Raw genomic sequence first — 18,099 nt, forward strand, 5'->3', positions numbered from 1 at the left:
TGTAAAAACAATGTGAACATCGCACATTGCTTGAATCTCTATATAGTCGTACGTCTGGTGTTTGTTTTATTTCTCATGAATCACTGGATTACTACTCAAATCTATTTTTCTTGAACTGGTTACAATGATGCACATATTGCAAACTCCTCTGGAGGAGTTTTCTTAATAAAATAAAACAGACCTAATCACCTGACCTAATCATCTCAGAGCTATTGCTGCTGCAGCTGCACAGGTTTTATGTTTTGAGGTTTTAATGGTGCATAAATGTCCGGCCGGTCCATTCTTGTGAACCTGTGATATCTCTGGAACGTCTTCAGCGATTTTCTTCACATTTGGCACAAACTGCCGCCTACGGTGGAAATTATTATAATTTGGTGATCATTGGTCACTGAGCTCAAGTTTTTGACTTCACTTTATGACAATTTCCCACAAATGTCGAATAGGATAAAAATGAAGCAATATTTTGATGGGTGTTAACGGTTATTAGACGTGTTAGATGTGTATAAGAGGCAGCGAGGATGAACAAAAGATGCGATTGAGTTGCATTATGGGTAAGTTTGGATGTGAAATACCATTCTATGTATCTGAAGTAAGGGGGAGCACATTGGATGTGATGGTTGAGCAAAATCTACAGTCCCATGAAGAAGAAAAATAATGGCGCATGTTTTGAGAGCAACTGCATCCTTTTAGTTAACAGAATGAAGCTACAAACATCGATCACAGATTGAAGTACAAAGGTCTTCCCAATCACATCGAGAGGATTTAGAAAAGCGGCATAAGCAGAAATCCAGGTCACTTTTTGTTGTCATAGTGATATGGCAGTTAGCAGTCGGTTTCATTTTGTCTGCCCTCACTATACGAACACATGTAAATATATCCTTGTTTACTCTTTGGTGGGATCTTGGAAGTCGGACCATCCTAAAGGACGGGGCAACATCTGCTCATGCCATGTGACAAGCGGCGGGTTGAGCATGTGCTCTTTGGAAAGGGTCCATCTCCAAATCCATATCCACATGCCTGGTCCTGTATCACATAAAAAATATAGTTCAATTATAGAGCGAGTGCACAACAGAGCACAACACATTTAATAAGGCAATAATGGTTAAACAACATACAAATAGTTTGGATATCTGACTGTTCACAAAAGGTACATAATATCGGTTATCTACACACCCAGAACATACACGACAAAACCTTTTGAGATAGCTGTAGCTGGTACACCGGTTGCCATGGATACAGTGAAGTAAGTGCTGATTGGGTGGGATAAGCTTTGACCTCGTCCTGTGGCCCTTTCAACTTGCAATGCATCCGCGAAGGTGTCTGTGTTGGTCGAGCAGTCAGTGTGTGTGTGTGATTGTCAAATAAGAGATAAACATTAGGAAACTAGAATGGGCACTCGGTAGAGCGCATACCTTCGCATATCACAAGATTGGGCATTGAATTATGAACATGTTGGCATTAGTTGCATGCCAATTGGATAAAAATTGACCGTGCTATGGTAAAAAGAAGATTTTGACCTATCCTTGACCTTGACCTTTGACCCGATTGATCCCAAAATCTAATCAAATGGTCCCCAGATAATAACCAATCATCCCACCAAATTACATGCGATTCAAGAAGATTTTGACCTTTTCTTGACCTTTGACCCGATCGATTCCAAAATCTAATCAAATGGTCCCCGGATAATAACCAATCATCCCACCAAATTTCATGCGATTCGGTTTAAAACTTTTTTTGTTATGCGAATAACACGCATACAAATAAATAAATGAATACACGGCGATCAAAACATAACCTTCCGCATTTTCAATGTGAAGGTAATGACAAATGGATATGTAGAAGAAGATATGTGGAAGAGCGGAAAATCGGACAAAATCAACACATCTGTCAACTTTTCTTCTTCATTTTCTTCACAGCTAAATATTCATGACAACAAAAATACTTCACAGGACCTCCATTTATTAATCCACCGATACATACTATATAGAATACAAATCTCTCAAAGGCACAGGGTATCAGTTAATTGGCGAAATTAATAAGCAAAATAAGTCAAATATGGCATCCACACCAAGCTGTCAATCAACATCCATGTCCCGACATAAATTATAACGCAGTATCATTCCAGATGCTACTCAGATAAAAAATGATATTTCAAACCCTTCTGTTCATTATAGTCCAGCTTCCCTGCATAGTCGCCGCTTTAAAAGGCAAGGTGGGAGACATTTTGGAGTTTAGAGCACAATGAAGAACACGTCTCATCTTTCCACAGCAATCAGGTCAGCGGTTAAGGCGGGACGGGAGGGAGTCGAGACTGTGTCCAGCTCGGTTGAGGCTGGACAGGAGCGGCTGCGGGCAGCTGGCCACTGTATCAACACGGAAGGCACAGGGAACGAGGCCAGGACTGTGAAACATCAGAAACGGGCAAAGAGAAAGGCGGCGGCACTGACGTACAGAAATGGCAACAACAAAAAAGGCTCTTCCGCATTTCGACACGCTCGCAGACACACACACGGACACCGGACAGCAGCGACTCGCAAAACCTGAAGCGTACACAGAGCGACAGAATGGGATGGCATGATGTTCAACTTAAAGCAAAGGTGTATGTGTGTGTGTGTGTGTGTGTGTGTGTGTGTGTGTGTGTGTGGGAGGGTGAGATAATTATGCAAATAAGTGTCTACGGTTGTGTGCCGTCGGTCAGAGTGTGCAGATTGAAAGTCGTCCTGGGCAACTTGGCGGGCGGCTCCATCGGGTCCTTCTCGTCATCCATCGCGCTCAGAGAGCTGGACTGCAGTACGAGATCGCCGCCCTCGTCTTCGCTCTCCTCTTCCTCGTCGTCCTCTTCTTCTTCTGACGGCGGGAAAAAAAGGAAAAAGGGCACGTGACGAGGCATTAAGTTGTCTGTATTTTAAGAAATTGAATGTGCCGGCTTGACTCTGAAAATGAGATCATCATGTTTTTATCAAATATAAAATTCAGCACTACACGCTACCAGCCCCAGCTGTGGAGACACTGGTACAGCTGTCTATAAAGAATGTGTAGTTCATTGTTTGTTTTTACCTTCGCATTGAAAATGCCGGAAGGTTATGTTTTGATCGCCGTGTATTTATTTATTTATTTATTTATTTGTATGCGTGTTATTCGCAAAACTCAAAAAGTATTGAACCGAATCGCATGAAATTTGGTGGGATGATTTTTTATTATCCGGGGACCAGTTGATGAGATTTTGGGATCGATCGGGTCAAAGGTCAAGGTCAAAGGTCATGAACAGGTCAAAATCTTTCGCAGAACTCAAAAAGTATTGAACCGAATCGCATGAAATTTGGTGGGATGATTGTTTATTATCCGGGGACCAGTTGATTAGATTTTGGGATCGATCGGGTCAAAGGTCAAAGGTCATGAACAGGTCAAATCTTCTTGAATCACATGGAATTTGGTGGGATGATTGGTTATTATCCGGGGACCATTTGATTAGATTTTGGGATCAATCGGGTCAAAGGTCAAGGTCAAGGTTATGGAAAGGTCAACATCTTTTTTTACCATAGCATGATACATTTTTGTCCAATTGGCATGCAACTAATGCCAAAATGTTCATAATTCAATGCCCAATCTTGTGATATGCGAAGGTATCGCGCCCATTCTAGTTCATTGTTTGTTTTTACCTTTGCATTGAAAATGCGGAAGGTTATATTTTGATCGCTGTGTATTTATTTGTATTGTATTTATTTGTATGCGTCGTGTTACTCGCATAACTCAAAAGTATTAAACGATGATTGTTTATTATCCAACTCAAAAAGTATTGAACCGAATCGCATGAAATTTGGTGGGATGATTGTTTATTATCCGGGGACCAGTTGATTAGATTTTGGGATCGATCGGGTCAAAGGTCAAGGTCAAAGGTCATGAACAGGTCAAAATGTTCTTGAATCGCATGAAATTTGGTGGGATGATTGGTTATTATCCGGGGACCATTTGATTAGATTTTGGGATAAATCGGGTCAAAGGTCAAGGTCAAGGTTATGGAAAGGTCAAACTCTTTTTTTACCATAGCATGATACATTTTTGTCCAATTGGCATGCAACTAATGCCAAAATGTTCATAATTCAATGCCCAATCTTGTGATATGCGAAGGTATGCGCTCTACCGAGTGCCCATTCTAGTTCATTGTTTGTTTTTACCTTTGCATTGAAAATGCGGAAGGTTATATTTTGATCGCTGTGTATTTATTTGTATGCGTGCGTGTTACTCGCATAACTCAAAAAGTATTAAACCGAATCGCATGAAATTTGGTGGGATGATTGTTTATTATCCGGGGCCCATTTGATTAGATTGTGGGATTGATCGGGTCAAAGGTCAAGGTCATGAAACGGTCAATTTTTATCCAATTGGCATGCAACTAATGCAAAATGTGGCTGCGGCGAAGGTATGCGCTCTACCGAGTGCCCGTTCTAGTTACCTTCGCATTGAAAATGCCGGAAGGTTATGTTTTGATCGCCGTGTATTTATTTATTTATTTATTTGTATGCGTGTTATTCGCAAAACTCAAAAAGTATTGAACCGAATCGCATGAAATTTGGTGGGATGATTGTTTATTATCCGGGGACCAGTTGATTAGATTTTGGGATCGATCGGGTCAAAGGTCAAAGGTCATGAACAGGTCAAAATCTTTCGCAGAACTCAAAAAGTATTGAACCGAATCGCATGAAATTTGGTGGGATGATTGTTTATTATCCGGGGACCAGTTGATTCGATTTTGGGATCGATCGGGTCAAAGGTCAAGGTCAAAGGTCATGAACAGGTCAACATGTTCTTGAATCGCATGAAATTTGGTGGGATGATTGGTTATTATCCGGGGACCATTTGATTAGATTTTGGGATCAATCGGGTCAAAGGTCAAGGTCAAGGTCATGGAAAGGTCAAACTCTTTTTTTACCATAGCACGATACATTTTTGTCCAATTGGCATGCAACTAATGCCAAAATGTTCATAATTCAATGCCCAATCTTGTGATATGCGAAGGTATGCGCTCTACCGAGTGCCCATTCTAGTTTACTTGTGATTTTGTATGTATTTTATTATATTTTAATGTTCTGTACTATCTGGACCTTGAGTCTGTAATAAAAGTTTGATTGATTGATTAAGTGACCTCAAAACAGGCTGAAACTTGAAAAAAGTGATCCTATTTTGTGAGGAGAATCACAATTACCTTTTTCCAGGTCCCGAGAGTTCCGGCTCTTGACCGTGCTGGCAAACTGCAACACGGGACAAGAATTACACATTTATAAACATCACGTATCATCTGTATCATCAGGTGCAGACTGATGCTACGGGACTGTATGCGCAGACACCTACTTCTCCCATGACCGCAATGGGTGTCACTCCTTTAGCCTGGGCCACCCGGTGTTCTATCAGGTAGTACATGTACTCGTCGTACAGCAGGCGGATCAGGTGGAAGGAGCCAAAGCTGGCGGCGCTGCGCAGGGTCAGGTCTCGGATGACCATGGAGCTGGTGAGAAAAAGCACAGGTGACAATTACCTTCCACGTAAAAACAAAAATATTACAAAAATGTCCTGTTTTTTCTCTTTCCTCTCACCTATAAAAGGACCAGTTGAGCAGGAAGACCTTGGCGGCCTTCGGCAGGGCAGCCGGGTTGTGCTCGTAGGGCTTCAGGGCCTCGGAGACAACGGCGTCCAGCCAGGTCGCCCACTGCTCCAGAGAGTTCTGCTGCTGCAGCGTCATTTTAAAGTCCTGCTCCAGCTGCTGTACCACCCGGTCCTCACACTGACATACCCAGGATGCCTGCTCCTGAGAGGCGGGGGAGGGGTGGACAGGGTCAGGCGTCTGCTCCAGTTCACTTAAAAACACTGATGTGCGTTTATAGACGTGGGAGGGTGCGATAGGAGCACACACCTGCACGTTGGTGAAATCCACACGGTTGAGGTCGGAGAGCATCTGGTTGATCTGGGCTGTGTTCTGCAGGACGGCGCGGGCCGCCTGGGCCAGGTGGTTCAGGCTGGTGTAGCGGCGCAGCGTCTGGGAGAAGGAGCCGATGCACACCACCTGACACAGAGGGAGGAAGAGGAACGGGAGGCCGCCGTGAGAAAGATGGCGTCAAGGAGCAGCCACAATGAGGCCCAGTTCACACTGACATCAGACAGAAAGACAACGCCGAGGACACGCGGAGATCAACGCAATAATAGACTAGAATGGGCACTCGGTAGAGCGCATACCTTCGCATATCACAAGATTGGGCATTGAATTATGAACATGTTGGCATTAGTTGCATGCCAATTGGATACAAATTGACCGCGCTATGGTAAAACGAAGATTTTGACCTTTTCATGACCTTGACTTTTGACCCGATCGATCCCAAAATCTAATCAAATGGTCCCCGGATAATAACCAATCATCCCACCAAATTTCATGCGATTCGGTTTAATACTTTTTTAGTTATGCGAGGAACACGCATACAAATAAATAAATAAATACACGGCGATCAAAACATAACCTTCCGCATTTTCAATGCAAAGGTAAAAATGGCCACTTCGAGACATTTAAGATAAATTGCCTGGCCAGATGTGAACGGGAAGGAGCCGCCATCTGGATGGATCTGAAACGCTGTTGACGACTGATCTAGAAAACAGATGCGGAGCTCGGTCCCGATAACGAACCTGTGCAGCAGCCTTCAAATACCTTTATGCGAACCATCTCTTCTGGGATGTTCATCATGGCGCCGGTCAACCAATTCTCCAGACTCTTGGCAAAGTTGCGAATGGCCTGAGTTAAGGCACCTGAGGAAGGGATGGTGTTGATGTAGAGAGGATAAAGAGAGAGAGAGCGGGTTCACGTTTTATATATTCATGATGCTATGCACACGCCTCTTACAGGCCTTCCACACTCACTGGGGATGGGTCTCAGTACGTCAGGGATGAGGATCTCCACCAGAGTCTGGTACAGCAGGTTGTCGCACTCCTTGGTCCAGCGCAGCGCCGGCTCGTACTTACACAGCACCACCAGGCACGACTTGGGCAGACGCTTCTCCGACTCGTTGTGCCTGGAGGACGAGCGGACACACCGTTCACACTCGCTACGGTGCAGTGGAGGAGATGTAGGCGCCGGCATTTCTGCCACGGCATTGTGTGTGGAGAGTGTGTTGAGGACACGTACAGGTGGAGGGATTCGGTGTCGCTGCTCTGGCTGAACCTCCAGAAGGATTTCCACAGTGTCTCCACCAGAGTGAACTGAAGGTTGACCATCACGTCCAGAATGGCCTGTGGGGATCACACACACACACATTACACCCACAGGTGTCTCAACCACCGGAGGCTATGATTTGTGTATGTTGACCGAGAAGACGGCTCCGGTGGGTGTCGTGGCTGCCTACCTCGCAGTGCTCTCTGTAGAGGGTCTGGAAGGCCTTGAGGTGTTCTAGAAGTATCCCGTCAGGCAGGGTTCGATCCTGCAGGTCAAGGTCCATAAAGTCTGGCAGCGCCCTAGACGTCTCTGCACAAGAGATGGCAGATGTTCACGGCTTGTGTACGAAAAAAGTTGAATAGAATGTGAAAAACGGAGGCCGTGTTGGGGTTCCTCACCGAGAAACTGCTGATACTGTTGCACTTGCGCGGAAATATCACACAGTGCCGCCGCCTGCTGCTGACCCATCCCGCCGGACGTCCCATTGGTGAGCCCCTGTGCCTTATGAAGTGGCTTTATCCTATTGGACAGAGTACACATCAATCAGGGGACAGTGAGGAAGAGTCAGAGGAAGGGGAGTCCTAGAAACAAGCTGCGGGAACATTGTAAGCAAAGCGACTGATCCATCTTGGAATGGACGATCGACCGCAGCGATGCTCCAGGTGTTCGGATAAGGGACACGAGTACACGGCCTCGTGTGAATACCTGTTTTTCTGAGAGAACGGCTGCTGCCTCATCGCCATGTGCTGCTGCTCATCCATCAGTCTGAGCAGCGGGGAACCAGATTTGATCCTGAGACCATAGTAGTGGTACTTTGAGTTCCCTCTGAAACACACACACACACAAGGAGTTATGACGATGCCCTGAGATACTCGTCTCGCAAAACGTATGTGTGTGTGTGTATACACTACCGTTCAAAAGTTTGGGGTCACTTAGAAATGTCTTTATTTTTCAAAGAAAAGCACTGTTTTTTCAATAAAGATAACATTAAATTAATCAAAAATACACTCTATACATTGTTAATGTGGTAAATTAATATTCAAGGTGGAAGTGTCTGGTTTCTAATGAAATATCTCCATAGGTGTATAGAGGCCCATTTCCATCAACTATCACTCCAGTGTTCTAATGGTACATTGTGTTTGCTAATCGCCTTAGAAGACTAATGTCTGATTAGAAAACCCTTGTGCAATTATGCTAGCACAGCTGAAAACAGTTATGCTGGTGATATAAGTTATACAACTGGCCTTCCTTTGAGCTTGAAGTTTGAAGAACAAAATTAATACTTCAAATATTAATCATTATTTCTAACCTTGTCAATGTCTTGACTATATTTTCTATTCAATTTTCAATTCATTTGATAAATAAAAGTGAGTTTTCATGGAAGACACAAAATTGTCTGGATGACCCCAAACTTTTGAACGGTAGTGTATATATATATATGTATGTATGTACAGTATATGTATACCTGGTCCCTAATCTTCGTGTACGTAGCCCCATGAAGACGGACCGGATGAGTTTGCCGAAGGACGCAGCATTAACGGGTTCTAGTTTCTGCTCCTGGCAGTGCAGCAGGTAGTGGTAGTAGAGGGTGCAGCGGGGTAAACTCACCCCCTCCGCCCCCTCATAGTTATCACACAGCCACTGCACCTAGGAAAGATGGACGGCACCAGAATGTTATTCTATGAACGTTCACGTCCAGGACGTCGTTCACTTTGAACTCGAGTACTCACTGTAGCGGGCGGTGCACGAGAGTTAGGATTGGAGTAAGTCTGTCCTCCTCCTCCTCCACCTGCTGCTCCTCCTCCTAACACGTAACCTCCCTGAATGACATAGCCCCCTCCGCCTGCACCAGCGCCCCCACAATTGGCTCCCGCTGTTGCCACAGAAACGGGCTGCGAGGTCACAGAGCCGGTGATGTCTGACTCAGTGCTGGGCGTGGGCTCGTAGTAGGAGGAGGAGGAGGTGGGAGGGGTCTGGGAGTAGAGGGGCGAGTCGGAGAAAGGGTAGTTGCTGGATCGACTGGACAGAAAAAGACATGCAGACACACACACACACACACAAACAGAAACATATAGAAAACACAAAAGACACAGCTGTGTGACTTGGAAAGTAACAAAATGTGTGTAAACGATCGTGTGTGTGTGTGTGTGTGTGTGTGTGTGTGTTTCTTTCTACTCACATGGAGGACGTAGTAAAAGTCACGTCTCCTCCTCCGTCCACATACTGCACCTGTCCAGAGTACACATGCTCCACCTGGACAAGAACCAAACAGGAGACTTAAAGATGAATGTGTTCATTTTTAGCTGCTTTAAGGCAGCACAACAAGCTGTTAACACACTATCAACATATTATTGCCTCGTGAAGTTGTGGCAAACATGTTTGTGAGCGGCTGTCTACGACACACCTCGGAGCCCGAGGTAACATATAGGCTTCCATTTGGAGTCAGTTCTTGGTCTCCATCAACTTGTGTGAGCAGATCTGTGTCTTTAGCTGCTAATCAGTAGCTGCTGTTGTCTGTGTGTCGTGATGGTGGAGCGTGACTTTTAGAGCTTTTTGGCTGAGAACAGCTGCTGCCGGAAACATCACGGATCAGTGTGATGAAGCCGGGGGCTATAACATCAAAACACTGAGCTGATGGTGAGAACTTCCAAAGTGAGGTTTGGGATTTAATTCTCTGCGGTTTTAACGGCACAAGACGTCCACTGTTAGTATGAAATCATGAAATGTAGCAGATTTGGGCTCGAATAGCAATGATGGGAGAGTGAAAGAATTAATAAATATAATAGATTAACCATTTTCCTTTGAATACTATGCACACCGCATATTGAATAAAGAAACTTTGCTCCTTAACTGGGTTAATAAAGTTTGTGTTCAGAGGAGGTATGGAGCAGGCAGTTTCTGAAACTATTTTGTCATCAGACTGTCATTATTGATATTCAACGATGGAAGACTAACTTTTTTTCACCACTGTAAAATAATTTCAACTGTCCCGAAATCATTGTTAACCGTCAAAAATTCGAAATTCAATCCTCAAAGACAGAGTTCTTCCTTATTTTATTTACTTTATTTCTGTTTTGAATTTGTTAGACTTCTTGTTGCATGTCTTGTTAGTACTTGACAATGTCTAAGAGTCTCCTGAATGAGGATACTCACTATTCTCACTAATTAATAGTGAGAATAGTGCACCCATTGAAAAGTGTAAATATTGTATAAATATTGTATGTGTAATCTTATGTTTTTAGGATTGTTTTCTGCCTCTCGGGACTACAGATGAAAAATAGCATCTTGGTGAATAACTTCAGCACATTTACAGAAATGTTTTTAGTTTTACCAATGTGACCTGTATATTATCAATTAAACCAAAGTATACTTTGTTGGTGTCATCCATAGAAGTTATTTGCATAAAATGACACAAGGAGGTCCAAAAACAATCCTAACCGCTCATTCGCTCATTCACTCGCTTACAGAGGAGACCTGCAGAGTTCTTTTTTTTTGTGTTCAGGCACATCACAGATAGCCTAGGGCGGCCGTCGTGATGGAGTTGAAAAGACATGCAAAGTAGGCAAGCGTTCTGTCAAGATGGCCACAAGGCTTTCTCTCCTACGTTCCTCTCTTCCTATCTGCCTGTTGCATAATCAAATGACCTTTAACTTGATGTATTTATTGTAAGTCTCTTCCATGACAAGGGGCTTTTTTTTGTACGTCTGTTTACCTCCTGCCTAATGTGCACAGACTGTAGATTGTTGATGTGGCCAGACTGAATCCTCTTGGCTGCCTGTGACACCGCTTGCAACACTGACCTCTGCAGGTGAGTAAAGCCACAGGGTCAGATAGAATCATGGGGAAAGCGACCATATGCTGAGACATGTTCCCACGTGATCAACGGGTACATTATTGGGGTTTTGCGTGTATATGTTTGCATCTTACCTGTTGGATGGACTCCACTGGTTGGACCACCTGAGTAGCAACACCAGGGGCAGGTGGGCTGGAGTCGGACAGGCTGTCAGTGGAGTGAACAGAGCCCTCTAGGGATGCCAGAGAGAGAGAGAGAGGTTTCATCAGATAATGAAACAAATCAACTGAAAAAAGCATCCGTACCACAAGTTCAGTACTCACGACACACTGCTTCCAAATCGTAATAACAGTCACCGCAGAACATCTTACAACACAAAGTTTTTTGTTTTGTTGTTGTTCCTCTGAGGAGAGACTGACAGTGGGGAGGAGAGAAAGAGTGCGTATGTGCAACTCCGCTTTCATCCTTATATCTAGCATGCAGCAGGGCAGCCTTGGACAGCTAATCTCCCCAGATGGAGAGAGGAATCACTCCATCTTGTAAACACGCAGATCAGATGAGAGAGGGAAAATGAGAGATACACGAGGAATGAGGGATGGAGGGAGGGGAAACAGAGGATGGAGGGTGGTAGGAGGAGAGGGTGATATTCACTTCCTTCTAGCCTTCAGGTGAGAAAATAATTAATTGAAACAGTTTTTTCACCCTCCGGCTATCGCTTACTTGGAGTTACAATTAATCCAGCACAACTCTGCACAGCCCACCACTCAACTTTATTTTTTTATTATGATAAGGGATGGAAAGTGACCACTACCTGTTCCTTCCAACTTAGTAAGTTTGGAGAGGGAAATCATTTATTATTTAAACAACTTTTTTAAATTCCCCCAATAACACAGTTAAGAAGCTATTATTACCTTCGCATTGAAAATGCAGAAGGTAATGTTTTGATCGCCGTGTATTTATTTATTTATTTATTTATTTGTATGCGCATTACTCGCATAACACAAAATAAATTTTGGGATCAATCGGGTCAAAGGTCATGGTCATGCAAAGGTCAACATATTCTTTTTACCATAGCGCGGTCAATTTGTATCCAATTTGCATGCAACTAATGCCAACATGTTCATAATTCAATGCCCAATCTTGTGATATGCGAAGGTATGCGCTCTACCGAGTGCCCGTTCTAGTTATGTAATATGTTATACTTAGAGGTTACATAGTGTTTCCCTCTGGCTAAATATCTAATTAGTCACGTCTGTCTGGTGGCAACTGGTATACCTAAAATGTTAAGTACATTAATCCAGCCTTCTATTGTAAATATGTATACATATCACAAAAACCACACTAGCTAAACTATACCTCTTTAATTGTGAGTGATTAATCCGTGAGCTGCATAACTGTGCTGTGAAGAACCCAGATATTTTGACTGCGGTTTATAGATATGAGGGAGGGCTCGGTTTTAATAAGCAGTTTTTCAGCTGAATTAGCAGCCCTTCTTCGTGAGCCTCACTCTGGGTGAAAGTGCACAGTGTTACTCGACACTAGCAGGGAAGAAGATCTACGAATAGACGGCCCAAAAATAAACATTTCGATAGAGCTCAGTGTTCAGGGGTCAGTTCTCTCTCATATCCACTAGATAAGACCATATTCTAACCACTTGTTTTAATAATGCCTGGAAATGGTCCAGAGCCTCGTAAGCATGCATTACATAAAGTACCAGAGGTACTCGCTTATCTTATCTTTAGTACAACTGCATTATTGCACACGTAAAGCCATGTTGATTCAATATTATTGAAAAAAAAACGTTGTTGCACCACTGTCTATAATAGCAAAAGCAGCAGCGTAGAATATTAGTCAGGTTCCAATAATTAGCCACCCACGTTCCCGTGTCCGGGACTACGCAGCCTAGCAACCATGTCCATCAGCTTCGTCCTCATAACCTATGCACACTAAACTACATTCTAGCTATCTAATCAAACGATTAGAACACACTATAACGACACACTGAACTACCAAACATCATCATCAGAACTCGTTAATACTATAATATGCTGATTGTTATATACAAATGTAGTCAGATAGTTCCTAATATGTCTGTGGGTAGCACTGGAACATGTTTTCATGAAGTGAAATCTAGGGATCAGATAATGGCTTCGCACTCGATGCACATTGAAGCCTTAACATAATTCTTCCTTAAGTTAACTAATTATTACTTAGAATTATGATTATTTATTTGAGGTGCTAGCTATTCACGATGTAAAATAAGAATTGATTAATCGTTCAGTGTTTAATTGTTGTAATGAAAATAGTGAAGGTGCCCGTTTCAACGTCCGAGAACCCAAAGTGACGTCGTCCAATGTATTCATACTGTCTGACCAACAGTCCAGAACCTCGTGATAATTCATTCACATTGATGTCAAACAGAGGAAAGCCTGAATCAGGAAATATTTGGGCTTTTTCCTTGAAAAATTACTTAAATATTGACTTCATGATTAGAGTTCTTGGCAATTGAATGCACACATTTTTCAATTATTGCCCTGTGTTGATTATTTAATGATATTGTCCAATGTTGCGCCACCCGCCATGACACATTCCTTGTATGTGAAAACATACTTGGCAATAAAAGATTCTGGTTCTGATTCTGACTAATTGTTTAGGCACTGTTTGATACCACTGTGATGTAACTTTAAAGAGATGGAGGCCCTGGCAACTAAAGACTGTTTGATAACAAGCATCAATCTCAAGGTAGCAGACAAACTGCCCGTCTCCAACTAGGTCAAGCCTGTTGCCCCCCCCCCCCCCCCAGACACATTGACTTGCGGGACAAACTGATGCGCCCTCAGACTGTATTCCATATCCTGCCCTCCTGCTGCAAGGGCACCTGTCCAACATCTGTATGCACTGAATGGAGTTTGCAGGTATCTTCTGCGTCGGTCATTACATGGTCGCTCACCTGTGACAGTTACGATGATGTACTGGGGCGAGTTGCTCTGACCGTTACTTTTCTGGGTTGCAGAATGCTGGATTTCTGGGTTCACGTAGTGCTGCGTGGGCGCTGTCAGAACCGCTGCCTTCTGGCTCTGGCTGATGGTCGTCCCTTGAGAACAAAGTGCACCCTGTCCTGTTTTTGAGGCGGCGGCTGATTGGTTAGCCGACATAATGGTCCCGGAGGTCGGTGGAATCTCAGACAGGAAGTGTGCCGTCTTTGCAGATGAGGTTGTGGTGGCAGGAGGTGTTGCTATGGTTACAGTGTTGGCCTGCTGAGGCTGAAGGTCCTCAGAGTATCCAGAAGTTGCCATGGCAACCGATGCTTTGAGGCACTAGTTCTGCGGATAAAAAGAGAAGGCACCTCATTAACGAAAGTGCTACAAACTTACATAACAACACTTTTTTTGTTTTGTTTTTGCCGTGTTATTTTACCCCTCTCTGTGATTTGGCCACGCAGACCTTGAGTGTGTAGCGCACACGTGTGTGCACACGTGGAACATAAACCAGAAGAGGAAGTGGGGCTTTTGTTGGAGACTATCAGTGGCATAGAGCGTTTCCTGTTTGGTCCAGGAGGAAACACAGTGCGACCCGAAGCACCAGGAATGAATCCACAATGAAACACATATTGAAATACGCATTCAAAACAAGGTTCATTGACCATGAGCATCGTGTTTCGAGTGAAATAAATCAACTTAAATGACACGTTAAGAATGTGAAAATATGCGACAACGGACTGTAGCTGATATTACCATCTGGAAAAGAACCCATAATAATCTTTGGACCTAACTACTGTCAGTCACACAACTTTAGCCCATCCCACTGAGAGATAAGCCACTCCTGCGTAAACCAACACGGCAAACAAGACAATCAGAAGATCGTCCGGCACACCGTGTTCAATGTCAGACCAAAAACTTTTTTTAAAGTCATCAAAAACTCATATATATATATATGTGTACTTCATATGTAAAATGTACAACTCGTAAACAAACGCGTCCCGCGAGCTGTTCACTGTGCTCGTGATAATCTATCTGAGGGTTTCTGAGTCGTATGAGCTGTGAGTTAAGAGGAGCGATGGCTTCCCAGAGAGCAGCTCGAGTTGTGACGTGAACGAGAGCTGCAGCCGGTCGCTCGTGACTCGTGTGGGAAAAGGTAATAAATCCGTTCAACCAGGCCACCAAAACACGTTATCATTTCATTATAATCGAAACTGTAACTAAATCAAACTGACCATTCTGACAGATGTGCCAAAAAGTAGGATCGGCACTCAACGCACCCGCCATCTTGTGCCTTTATCAAAGATCTGACATCGCCATAACAACAGTCAGCGTTACAGGAGAAGCGAGCGACCACGTTCATCCCCCCGGAGAGCTGGACCACACCAAACCGTCACGTCACGAGCTCGACCAACCGTCACGTCCAGCACCGTACAAGCAAGCACGCGAGACCACATACGTAATAAGAAAAAAATAAAATGATAATTCTGAGATATATAACTTTTTCACCTCTAGTTTATCCAAATTATGTCCTTTTTAAGTCGTTGAAGTTTTTTCCCCCCTTACATTTAGGTTGTTGTTGTTGACTCCCGTTGCTTGGTTCTTGTCGCCAGGACTACCGTGACTATGGCGCCTTGCCTTCACCGGGGCAACTGTTGCTACCCTCTCGTCATCGCCCCGCCCTACCCTACATGCTGATTGGCTCACGTGCGAGGTGGTCGTAGCGTCAGTGAAAAATGGTATCGTTGATTGGTAGACAGTTCCTGCCTGTCACTTTCACCAGCGCCGAACGTCAAATGGCCACTTTTAATCTTACTAAATCTTACTTTTTTGATTGCTTTATGTTGCTCCCGCCCCCATCAACCACATATTGTTGGACTTTATTATCTCTGTATATTACATATTATTTGTATTAATAATACTGTGAACCTTTACACATCCTTAGAATATCTTTGTCATTCTAAACAGTTACATTGTAGGCTACATATATATGTATTGTAAAATTGTTCAATTCTATATTTATGTCGTTGCACATGCACCAATAGAGCTACACTTAAACAAATTCATTGTATGTGAAAACCTCCTTGGCAATAAACTGGATTCTGATAAATCTCCCTCTCTCTATAGACTTGTACTAATAATTCTTAATATTTTACAATATAGAAGTTGACAATTGATTTGAGTCACTGTGGCATCACCAGTTGGCCTTTAAAATCGCTCTCTCTCTGACGTGTGTGTTTGTGTGTGTGTGTTTGTGTGTGTGTGTGTGTTTGTGTGTGTGTGCCACTTGCATGAGACACCAATATAGCATCCTCGTTATCTTTGAGGTGAATGGATAGGTATCTCCATCCATTGCATGGCGGAGCAGATAGCAAGACAGATATTTTGTGGTGACACACCGCACAACCCAACTGGTGTAAGAGACAGAAAGGCCAACAAAAGGTCACAGGTGATGAGATAGCCAAGAGCTCTGTTGACATCACCTCTGTCTTAATTTGCTGCTTTATCACAACTTCTCTTTTTGCCTATGTGCATTGTTGCCCCTAAAGGTCTCCGGTCTTATCTCTGGGCATGACGAAGAGTGGAGGGGAGTTGAGGTTCTTCTCTGAGATGCTGAGGCCTATAAAACAAGCTTTCCGGAAGGAAACACAAACGAAACAGACACTTCAAGCTGCATTTAAGACGCCTTAAGACGCCCCTTTTCACTCTCGACATGTGGAAGGCAGCTCTCTTGACCCTTTGCTTGTTGGTGAACCTGGTGGAGAAGGTGCGGTCCAACGATGCCCATCCGTCCTTCTACAGGGTGAAATTGTGTGGAAGAGAGTTCATACGAGCTGTCATCTTTACCTGTGGTGGTTCTCGCTGGAGGAGAAGTGTAGGAGACTCAGGTAAGAGTGTGTATGAGAGACTATCAATACAAGTTTATTTTTCCATGATGTGTTTTCCTCTAGTCAAACAGTGATATCAAGAGATTTGACTTTGCTTTTTATCAGCTCTTATTGGAGAAGAGGCCTTCGACCCATGGAACACAAATCCCATCCCTCAACATGGCGAGCAGGATCCTGCAGAGTCCCACGTATGGATAGATCAAACTTTAAATGAGGCATCTGTGGCTGCTGGATTCAGCCGCTCATCTCGCTCACCGATGTCTGAGGGGTTGATGGAAGCTCTACGCAGTGCAGATAGGAAAGGACGGGATGTAGTGGTCGGACTGTCCAACGCCTGCTGCAAGTGGGGCTGTAGCAAGAGTGAAATCAGCTCTCTTTGCTGAATCTCGCTTCTTATATATATCTTATCCTGTCACCAATGCAGAGCTCCACTATTTTCCTATGTAATTCTGTAATTTCTTCACACTTAGAATTCCACATCCAATCCAACTCACAGGCCGTGTGTGGACAATTGATGCAGGAATGTGTATGTGTACTCAAAATGTGTTGACTGTTATTATCACATATTGACTTGTTTAATAAAGCTTTGTGTAACACTTTGTGTAGTTGGTATGACAGTATCTGTTCCTCTTACATATTATTTCATGCTTTTGGAAGACTTCCACTTTTTTAAAGCTTTGTTTCAGAAATACACAAGTTGTAAGGATTTCTAAATGATAAGTGGTGCTTGCTGAGTACACATAGTGGCCTCTTATTCACTGAATTATAGCTGCTTTTGTCATTTGATACAGATTAGATATGTGACACACATTTTGTGTACTTTTTATCTGAGATTAGACCAGCAACATACGGCCTATTTTAAACCTATTTTGATGGATTTTATTTTATGTGACCATAATAATTTGCCCATCTTTCCTTCAAAGATTAATTATCCCAATCATGTTGTGATATATTGTCATATAAACGGAACATAAGCAAGCTTCACAATGGTGGTAATTGTTGTTGGCCTGTAAAGTGTTCATGTTATTGCGTACTGTACTTCATAATTTTCACAGGAGTTATGTGCTGTAGGATTTTGAAGGTGACACCCTCTGGTGGTCAAAAATGAAACACAACACTAAACCAGTCATATAACATATGTGTTCACAGAATTAAAATATGTGATGCATCTTAATTAATTAAATACATTTTGAGTAAACCGTTTACACTGGTAGATACTGTGGCCGTCCAACACGGCGGTCACCCTGC

General features: G+C 43.4%; 2 protein-coding genes and 1 long non-coding RNA gene across 7 annotated transcripts; 2 read left to right on the forward strand and 1 right to left on the reverse strand.

Annotated features, from left to right (window-relative positions):
• Window positions 1–63: 63 nt before the first annotated feature.
• Window positions 64–15,610, reverse strand: rfx1b (regulatory factor X, 1b (influences HLA class II expression)). 5 transcript variants are annotated; one of them, XM_056410192.1, is made up of 18 exons: window positions 15,530–15,610; window positions 13,936–14,308; window positions 11,120–11,217; window positions 10,905–10,994; window positions 9,372–9,445; window positions 8,923–9,211; window positions 8,658–8,839; window positions 7,898–8,017; window positions 7,591–7,712; window positions 7,383–7,501; window positions 7,166–7,269; window positions 6,901–7,052; window positions 6,692–6,789; window positions 5,909–6,058; window positions 5,592–5,803; window positions 5,350–5,503; window positions 5,204–5,249; window positions 64–1,023 (listed from the first exon to the last, which is right to left on the reverse strand). In XM_056410192.1, the coding sequence occupies exons 2-18, from the start codon at window positions 14,279–14,281 to the stop codon at window positions 884–886; spliced, it is 2,496 nt and encodes an 831-aa protein (XP_056266167.1). In that variant the 5' UTR covers window positions 14,282–14,308; window positions 15,530–15,610; the 3' UTR covers window positions 64–883. The 5 variants fall into 5 exon arrangements, with proteins under 5 accessions (XP_056266167.1, XP_056266163.1, XP_056266165.1 ...); XM_056410188.1 differs by lacking the exon at window positions 64–1,023 and adding an exon at window positions 1,065–2,847 and having other exon boundaries at window positions 15,530–15,606; XM_056410190.1 differs by lacking the exon at window positions 64–1,023 and adding an exon at window positions 1,065–2,847 and having other exon boundaries at window positions 15,473–15,547.
• Window positions 14,875–15,599, forward strand: LOC130190668 (uncharacterized). The gene is made up of 3 exons (XR_008831013.1): window positions 14,875–15,119; window positions 15,210–15,422; window positions 15,536–15,599. It is a non-coding gene; the product is annotated as an uncharacterized LOC130190668 (long non-coding RNA).
• A 991-nt stretch (window positions 15,611–16,601) lies between the features above and the next one.
• rln3b (relaxin 3b) lies at window positions 16,602–17,335 on the forward strand. Its single transcript, XM_056410197.1, has 2 exons — window positions 16,602–16,851; window positions 16,957–17,335. Exons 1-2 carry the CDS (start codon window positions 16,677–16,679, stop codon window positions 17,232–17,234), a joined length of 453 nt encoding a protein of 150 aa, XP_056266172.1. The 5' UTR covers window positions 16,602–16,676; the 3' UTR covers window positions 17,235–17,335.
• The last annotated feature ends 764 nt before the right edge of the window (window positions 17,336–18,099 follow it).

This window comes from Pseudoliparis swirei, chromosome 24 (genome assembly GCF_029220125.1).
Source record: "Pseudoliparis swirei isolate HS2019 ecotype Mariana Trench chromosome 24, NWPU_hadal_v1, whole genome shotgun sequence".
Classification (NCBI taxonomy): Eukaryota; Metazoa; Chordata; class Actinopteri; order Perciformes; family Liparidae; genus Pseudoliparis; species Pseudoliparis swirei.